Source organism: Tupaia chinensis, unplaced genomic scaffold, assembly GCF_000334495.1.
Source record: "Tupaia chinensis unplaced genomic scaffold, TupChi_1.0 Scaffold000318_1, whole genome shotgun sequence".
Taxonomy (NCBI): Eukaryota; Metazoa; Chordata; class Mammalia; order Scandentia; family Tupaiidae; genus Tupaia; species Tupaia belangeri.
This window is the reverse complement of record NW_006159811.1, coordinates 4,990,773-5,000,315: the sequence shown is the minus strand read 5'-3', so window position 1 is coordinate 5,000,315 and position 9,543 is coordinate 4,990,773. Positions and strand designations below refer to the sequence as shown.

Here is a 9,543-nt window from a genome sequence, read left to right as displayed (position 1 = left end):
AGACAGCGACAGAGGATTCACGGGGAGGTCTTCCCTCCACGAGCCACTAGAGCTTCTTGACTCTGTTTGAGGTACTGTTTGAAGAAAGTGTTGTTCACATGCTTGGCTTCACTCAGCCTCTGGGACTCATAGATTAAGAAGATGTATTTCTGCACCCTTAGGGGTCCTTGGAACCAACTCCTGCTTTTTTTTTTTTTTTTTTTTCTACCAGCCAGAGCTACATGTTCATCTAGATCTCGGGAGCCTGTTTTGCTTGTTATTAAATCTTTAAATCAGGCAAACAAAGAGCTCTACCCCTATCAAATTAAAAGTCTTTTCATCCCTTATTTCCCAGTCACCAAAAGACTTACCCACCAAAGTGATTATCCTTGAGGATAAATCTAGATATCCTTAGTCCTTAAATCCTTTAGCTGTTACAAAACTCTGCAGGGATTTTGTTTATCCGAGAATGTTTTTATCTTTTTTTCCCATATGAAAGATAATCTTAAGCAAAATGATAAATAGTGATTGACTGTTTTAAAAAATAATTGGAATAATAATAATCAGGAAGAAAAATGAAAAGCTTTTGGATGATGAAATGGGGATTTTAATGTCTCTGTATTGACTGATATGCATGGTAGTCATTCTAGAAAAAGAAATGTAATACACTGTAAAGTTATATGTGAGTCAATGTAATATAAACAAGATTATGATGATAATAAGTTAATTAATTGATTAATTAAAAAACAAAACCTCTGCAGGGAACCATCTCCTCCTAAGCATTAACCTATCAACGCAACCACAACTCTTCCACTTTCTACTTTGTACTTGCCTCTACTGCTCACTTCTTGGTAGGAACTAAATTAAAGCCTCTAAAAAGGTAAATTGCCTTTCGAACAAGCCTCTTTTCCCTTTCCTACTCCAATTTACTAACATGGTGCCTTGCCTTTTAAATTCACTTTTGAAAGTTCTTAGGTAAGTGGTATTCATCCAGAAGCCTCGATATCACCTAACCAGATTTCAGAGTGGAGTAACAGCATCCTGGGAGCCTGTGGCTTGCATAAATTACATGGTACTTAAGGAATGCACAGTTACGGAGGTCCTCAGGGTCATCTCTTAGGCTTTGACTCAGCCACTCCAATGACTCGGACTACCCTGGAGTCCAGGCTGCCTCTTGAGATGTGTGAGCCTCTGAGTGGGTTGAACCTTGTCCGTGTACACTCAAGGTCAGGCCATTCCTAGTCCTCACTGCTTACTGGTTTTATGTCTTGGTGGAGGCTGGCCTCTGCATTACACCCTCACATAGAGTAAAATCCCGGTAGGGACCCCCCTCAGGCTATTGTTGGCTAACTAGTAATGACTGTGCATAATTGCCAACCTTAGCATTTACTAGTTCAGTAACAGCCTTATGAAGCATTATTTTTATTCACTAGATATAAATTGTCCTCTCATTAGTATACCCACTCCATTGCCCCTATTAACAAAACTGCAGAATTCACAGACCTCACACATGGTCACTGTGCAGATCAAATACTTGACCTTGTTGTCATCCTCCATTTTACTTGTCATCTCTGTTCCAGTTTTAGAGACATCAGAAAAATAAAATAGGGCCAGCTAGTAACTTGGTGGTTAAGGCAGCTGGATCCCACATGGTAAACCCTACAGTTTGAGTCTCAGACTCTGAGGCTTGAAAAACACACCAGGCATGTGTACATGCATGCCCAGATTCTTGAGAGGAGAATGGAGAAGAGATTGCCACATGACCATCCCTCCTAGGGATACTATCTCACTTTCCCTCTCTCTCTGTGTTTCTCTCCAGCAAGTATGTTGTACACCCTATAGAAAATTTAAAAATAAGACAAAATAAAAATAAAACTCTATGTTATATGATTTGCTTAAGCTCATGGGACACATTTGCTTAAGCTCATGTGACTCACACTGTTTTTTCCTTTTTTTAATTTGCCAGATATAAATTGTCCTCTTATTAGTATACCCACTCCATTGCCCTTATTAACAAAACTGCAGAATTCACAGACCTCAGACATGGTCAGGGAAAAAAAAAAAAAAAAAAGGAAAAAGGAAGCCAAAGCAGGATTTCTGGTTGTTCAGTTCTTAATCCTGTCTAAATATTAGGAGCACCTGAGATGTGTTTAGAAATAATGATGCCTAGACCCCACCCACACCAATAAACAGTAGTCTCAGGCAGTGTCATAGCAGTAAGGCACTATGCTCCACAAGACTGACCCACTTGAAGACTCCAGGCTCATGTCTGAAGACCTTCCTGAGTATGCCATGCATGCATGTGCCCAAGACTCAGGACGGGCTGAGGCTGTGGTGGATCATGGCATCAGGACCTTGTTAGGTATTCTATCTGTCTCCCTTTCTCTTTCTTTGTATCACTTACTCATGGAAGAAATAAGCTTTCAAATAAAGAGAGTCTCTACAGGATGGCTCTTGGACATGGGTGTTTTTTAAAAACAGCTCCATGAGATTCTAGCTACAGGCTGGGTAGAAATTATGTATGCATAGTACTGTACCATATCACAAGAGCCTCCTTCCCTCTTTTTCTCATTTTATCTCTTTAACAAACATTTACTGAGTGGCTGCTGTAGAAGAAAACTTGGGAGTAGGGGGACATGTAAACGAATGCACACAAATGTGATGAGGATGGTGGGAACCCACGGGAGAGTGAATGCCACCTGAGGCGGGAGTCTGAGGTAGTCAGGAAAGACCTCTCGGAAGGGATGCTCTAGCCAAGGTATTTTGGGTTTCTTCTTTGTCCCAGCCTCTCCATGCTCAGCCTTGTGACACCAACCAAAATAAGGTGCACCCATCATTTGAGTTTGGGCTCTTCAAACCCAGAGGCACATTAGTTTTGTAGGGCCACCGTAAAGAAGCGCCACAGACTGGGCAGTGTAAGTAATGGAAGTTAATTGTCGCACAGTTCTGGGGGCTGGAAGTTCTAGATCAAGGTGATGATATGGTTGGTTCCTTCTGAGGGTTGTGAGGGGAAGTTCGGCTACTGGCCTTGCCCCTCTTGGCTTCTAGAGGGCTGTCTTTATGTTCATATGCGTTCTCCTTGGATATTTCTGTGCTCAAATTGTTATTTTTTATTGCATCAGTCCTATTGGATTAGGGACGACCCTAATAACCTAATTACAATTGCAGTGATCCAAATAAGGTTGCATTCTGAGGAGCTGGGAGCTGGGACTTCAACATATGAATTGGGGGTAGAGAAAAGACACAATCACCCTGTAATAAGAAGCTTTAGAGAAAATCTGAAGCAGGAAAGCTGAGGGTTTTTCATAGCGTGAGCTCAAAGTGGGACCCAGGCGCCATGCACAGAACCACCCACAGCTGTGCTGAAAGCAGGCGGGCCGAGGCACCCGCTAACCTTCTATTAAGGAGGCAATTTCTTTGGAGATGCTTTATTCCCACACCACTTCTCTGACCTGGACTGAGCTTTCTCTAATGTGCTGCCCCGCAGGGGAATTGGAAAAACTGACAGGGTTAATGTGGGTCTCCGTAATACTGCCAGATACATAGGCTAGCCAGCAGGTGTGTGATTGAAAACATCTTCGATGGGATTAAACATCTTCAGTATATTTCAAAAACCAACTAGCTGCTGTGACGGTCAGTAGGGATAATATGTTATTAGAAACACTACCTTGCCGACAAGTAAGTAGATGAAGACCTCCCATACCCAGTGAGCGAAGGCTAAAATTAAAATGCTTTGTAATGTATTGAGATTATGCTTCGTAGAATCTCTTGGGTGTAAATTATAGTAAAGTGAACTATCCTCATTCACCAAATAGGACTGTAGTGTTCGTATTGTATGCCAAGCACTGTTCTAGGTGCATCAGTGAAAAATGAAAAATCCTGTCCTCTTGAAACTTACATTCTAGAGGCAGCCTGTTACCCTCTGGCACATAATTATGATTATCATTTATATGATCATTTAAAACCCCATCAAGATCAATATTTCAGACAAGAAAGAGATTACAGCCAATAAAGTATTTTAGATGGAACATTTCAGAAATACTATTAGGTTGGCATTTCTTTGTTCTTTTCTAAGAGAGATTTTTGCTATAAGGCACATGAACTTTCTGGAGACACAGAGAGAGACAGAGGGAGAGAAAGTGAGACATCATCCCTCAGAGAAAATGACCTTGCCACAATCCCTTCTTCCCCATTCTCCTCTTGGGATTTTGTGCACATGCGCACACATGCCCAATGTGAGTTTTAAGCTCCTAGGTCCGAGACTTGATCCGCAGTTGGCCATGTAAGAGTCCAGGGCCTTAACCACTACACCACCTGCCAACACTAGTGGTATTTTAATGATAGGTCCATGAGTGGTTTTTATGATTATTTATTACTTTCTTATAGTTTCACATTTACTTTCATAGGCATATATTATTTTTATATTTTTAAAAAGCTAAAGAAAAAGGTGAAATCCAAGAAGCTCCTAATCTAGATGAGTTTTTACAAAAAGTACTCCTCCTAGTGAGTATTAACTTTGGAATTAGACACTTAGACTTCCTTGGATTTCAATCCTGTCCCCTTATTATCTATGCCCCCTAATGCAAGGTCATGTAACTTTTTTTAAAATTTGCTCTAGGGCAAGTACCCTTACCAAAGAGAGACAGAGACAGAAAGTTAAAAAGCACCCCCTAAGGGAGGATAGCCATGCCACAATCCCTTCTTCTTCATTCTCATGGGATTTTTAGCATGCACTTTTTTTTTTTTTCAATCTACTGGGTCCAGGACTTGAAATGTACCGTCAGCCATGGGGATCCAGACACCACCGGCTGGCTCTAATTTTTTAATTGTATAAATAATTTCATGGTAATCTATAAAAGTAGGGGTAATATGTCAAACTCAACCTCCAAGGATTGTTTAAAGATAAAATTCAACATACATAAGCAAGCCTGAAACAGGGGTCTATACATGGTGGGTGCTCAATATTTGCTGGACTGAATTGGGTAAGTCCCACTCAGATATGTTTGAACTGGGAAAGTCCCACTTAGATCAAGCCTAGCATTCTCATCCACTGCTAATGAGATTATAAAATGAGACTACTACTTGGGAAAAAATAGCTTGGTAGTTTCCTAAAAATATTAAGTATATGCTCAAAATGTTGTTCAGCTATTCTAGTCCTAGAGATTTGCCCAAGAAGAATGAATACTTATGTCCAGGTAGAGACTCATGCCCACTTCATCATAGCTGCTTTATTTATAATAGCACCAAACTATAGGAATCCAAATGCCTGTCAACAAGTGAATGAATAAACAATGATGGAACCATATAACAGAGGACTACCCAGCAATAAAAAGACAAGAACTATTAATGCATGCTAAAACATAAATAAATCTCAAAATAATTATGCTATGTGAAAAAGGTAGACACATATTAATACATACTATATGACTTTAGATATTAAAGACTGAAGAAAATTCCAACTAATCTAAAGTGAGAAAACAATTAATTGGTTTTGTGATGCTAGGGGGGATGAGGGATGGAAGGATTATAAAGTGTTGATTGGAAACTTTCGGGATGATAGATATGCCCAATATTTGGACTGAGGTAATGGTTTTCATGAGTGTGTCAACACTTAAGAAATTGTGCACTTTAGGGACTAGCAGATGATGTAATAGACTCCCTCTCATGTAGTTGACTGTGGTTCAAGTCCCAAACTTAGCAGCTTAAAACTCATGCTGGGCACATGTGCTTGCGTGCCCAAAATTTTGAGAGGAGAATGGAGGAAAAGGGATTGTGGCATAGCCATTCTCCCTGTGGAGTGATTTCTTGCTTTCTGTCTCTCTGTCTCTGCAGTGAGCACATGGACCCTATAGCTAAAAATCTATCAGAAAAAAAAAAATTGTGCACTTTAAATATGTGCAACTTACTATGTATTAATTTTACCTCAATAAAAAATATTTTGACTTCTTCTTTTTAAAAAAGGTCAATCCCAAAGCTTCCTTCCCAAAAGAAAGGTAAAAATCTATCACTTTTCTTGATCACTCTTAGACTCTCATAACAAGAACAGTGAATTAGGTGACCAGTTGACTGTGTGAATCCTGACAAGTACCTTTCTGTGACCTATGAGAATGGATTCACAGCAGGTGGAAGAGATTTAAATTTCTCGGTGCAGTCACTCTGAAGTTATTCCATTTTTAAGGAATGGTGTGGATTTCTATCCAGAGCCACAAGACAAAGCTATAAGGCAGTGGGCTACATTTCTTGTCTGTCAAGAACTGATGTAGCAAGCACAGAAATATAAAATGCCTCATCAAAAAATTAATGCCCCAATATTCCGGAGGCTCTTGTATCTGGGTGACAAATTTCAGATGATAAAGATGCAAATGTAAATTATGTGGGTTGATTTCTTATTTTTAAAGATAAAGCAATGATACTGATGTCACATTTAAATACATAGCAGTCAAAATAGAATCTCTGTTTCTTTTGTAGGAAAACCAAACTGACTTTGCCAGGATTAACAATGACAAATAATACAGCCCGGGAAGCGGCAAATGAATTTTAGGGCCAAACTAAAGAACTGGATTAAATGGATTAACACCTCAATACCCAGAATCAGAAAGAGGAAATTTGTTCTAAGAGACTAAAAGATGTGATTTTTGTTTCAGTCTTTTTATTTATTTATTTATTTATTTATTTAAAGAAAGAGTTATGTGCACTCGCTGGAGAGACAGAAAGTGTGCACTCGCTGGAGAGACAGAAAGTGAGAAATCATCCCCGCCTCCCCCCCCAGGGGGGATGGCCATGCTGCAATCCCTTCTCCAGTCTCCTCTTGGGATCTTGGACATACCTGCACACATGCCCAGTGTGAAGTCACCGGGTCTGGGACTTGAACCATGGTTGACTACATGGGACTCCAACAATAAAACCATTATGCTATCTGCTGGTCCCGATTTTTGTTTCAGTCTTAACTGGTGTTGGAATATGTACCTCAGTAGCCCTAAGATAGATGCAAGGATTCTGAGCTATTTTGCTAAATGCTGTTAGATATTTTAAAACGTAGAGATGTTGTACATTTGGGGGATACCATATCATTATTTAAAGTCGCTTTAGAATTTTTTTTTACTTTTAAAATGGCTGGAAAATTTTAAACATGATTCCTGTTTCTATGTCATGTTATTAAAGGTTACTGCTTTTCTAAGTCATTTTTGATTTGATATAGGATGATCGTATGAGCTCCAAAGTCATGCAGTAAGATTTTTTTACTTCCTGGCTGGCTCAAATAATATATGAGAAGCTAGAATCAGAGACCCGAGAGTTGAAAGGAACCTTGAAGAACATCCTGTGAAATTATAGAGGCCAGGGTTGGCTCACCAATCACAGAAACAAGAGTCTGTGTAGCCAAGCCCGATAACTCTAGTTTCCAAAAGCTAAACTGTCACCGAATATTAAAAATTTAGACAGGTTTTCAGAAAAGTCTATGAGACTAGAGAAATGCAAAACTTAAGAGAAAGAGAAGTTTAGAGAATAAGGCAATGCTGCACCTTTCACAGATTTTACCTGCATACATAAACCCCAAGAGGACAAAGATCAATAATTATTGAACACCTACTTTTGGCTTGGTGTGTAGTAGAGGTAAGGAAGGAAAGAAAGAAAGAACCCTTGGAAAACTTTACCACAAGATCTTTATGAGAAAAATATAAATGTTATAATAAACACAAAAGGGGGATCAGCAGATGGCATAATGGTTGTGTTGCTGGACTTGTACATAGTTGACCATGGTTCGAGTCCCAGACCCTGTGGCTTAAACTCATGCCAGGCGCGTGTGCGTGTGTGCCCAAGATCCCAGGAGAAGAATAAAAGAGAATGGATTGTGTCATGGGCATCCCCTCCAAGGATTGATTTCTCACTGTCTATCTCTCTGTCTCTCTCTGTCTCTCCAGCAAGTGCACACACCCCTATAGCAAAAATCTCAAAAAAAAAAAAAAATACAAAGGGCTCTATCTGGTGAAAGTATGACATTTCCCCAGCCTTAGAGGTAGGGCTGTTATTTTAACATCGTTTCTCTGTTTTTCTCATCCCCTTTTGCTAGGTATCCAAATTAGTTCCTTTACTCAAGCTGACCTGACCTCAAGAAACATTCAGTATATCCATTCGAGTGAGACTGAGAAACATTCAGATGCCTTCACCTTTGTGCTGTCTGACGGAGGTCATGAGGTGGGTGAGGACCTAGATTCCATCTTGAATAGGTATTGATTCCTTGCCATCTTCTTCGAGTGGAGTGGGCAGAGCGGCTGGTAAGATGAGAGCTTCATTTTCCTCTGCTCTCAGCCAAGGGATGGGGCAGCCTCTGGCAGCCACCTCAGCTCTTACGCAAGAGCACTCACTTTTGGCCTCCTGGTTAGTTAGCTGTGTCTGGAATGGTGTGAGGAAAAGTAGAGGCCACCTCTTTTCTGCTTATTGAGGAGGTGCTAGGGACAGGTGTCTTACCCGCACTTTCCTGCCATCTCAGGTGACTCAGACTTTCCACATAACCCTTCGCCCTGTGGATGACTCTCTGCCCATTGTGAAGAACCTTGGCATGCGGGTACAGGAGGGCGTAAGGAAGACCATCACAGAATTTGAGCTCAAGGCAGTGGATGCAGACACAGAGGTAAGAGCATGCCCCTGGATTTTCTGCCAAACGAGAGGCTGGTCTGGTGGCAGTCATTGCCTTGTCACTATACTTCCTGAGGGTGGCCTGGAGTATGAGGTGAGTGAAAGCACATTCAAACGATGAAAAAAGACAGTGGTCAAGCTGGCCCTGTGACCTGGTGCTTAACAGAGCCTGATTCCCACATGGGCAACCACAGCTCAAATCCCGGCTCCAGTGATTTGAAAAACATGTTGGATATGTGTGTGTGCATGCCCCAAATCCTAACAGGATACAGAAATGAAAGAGAAAGGATTGCAGTGTGTCTATGCTCCATAAGGATTTATGTTACGATGCCTATGGAATTTTATATGTAAGAGTTTTGGAAGAGTAAAAGAAAATGGGTGAGAAGGAAATTAATAGTTTAAAAGATATATTTCCTATCATCTTGGTAGTGGTTACAAATCCAAACTTTCACCAATGAGCTATTGTGAAGCAGTTTAAATATTTAAGTCTTACAATTGAAGGTTCCAGAATACAAGTCCAATTGTAGAAAACAATATGATTTCTCTCTTTTTCTTCATTTTTGATTTTTATAAAGAGAACATAATACTTATGTTATAAATGTCTTTAGGTTCCAGTAACATTGACCAGCTGTTGGCCATCACTCATTCATATGGTTGCTGGACTGAACTTCCCTTCCTCTCTTGCTTTTTGCCTCCTGGACAGGCCGAGTCTGTCACGTTCACCATTGTTCAGCCCCCACGCCATGGCACCATCGAGCGAACCGCCAATGGGCAGCATTTCCGCCTCACCTCTACCTTCACCATGGAAGACATCTACCAGAACCAGATCAGCTACAGCCATGATGGCAGCAACTCCATCAAAGACCGGTTCACCTTCACGGTTTCTGATGGGACAAACCCGTTCTTTATTGTTGAGGAAGGAGGGAAAGA

At 40.6% G+C, this 9,543-nt stretch overlaps 1 protein-coding gene across 1 annotated transcript in view; it reads left to right on the top strand.

Moving 5' to 3' along the window:
• FRAS1 (Fraser extracellular matrix complex subunit 1) overlaps positions 1 to 9,543 on the top strand; it is a 321,939-nt gene that overhangs the window by 235,180 nt on the left and 77,216 nt on the right. Inside the window, 3 exon segments of the mRNA XM_027773018.1 lie at positions 8,048 to 8,172; positions 8,468 to 8,608; positions 9,317 to 9,542. Coding sequence (XP_027628819.1) covers positions 8,048 to 8,172; positions 8,468 to 8,608; positions 9,317 to 9,542 — 492 coding nt within the window.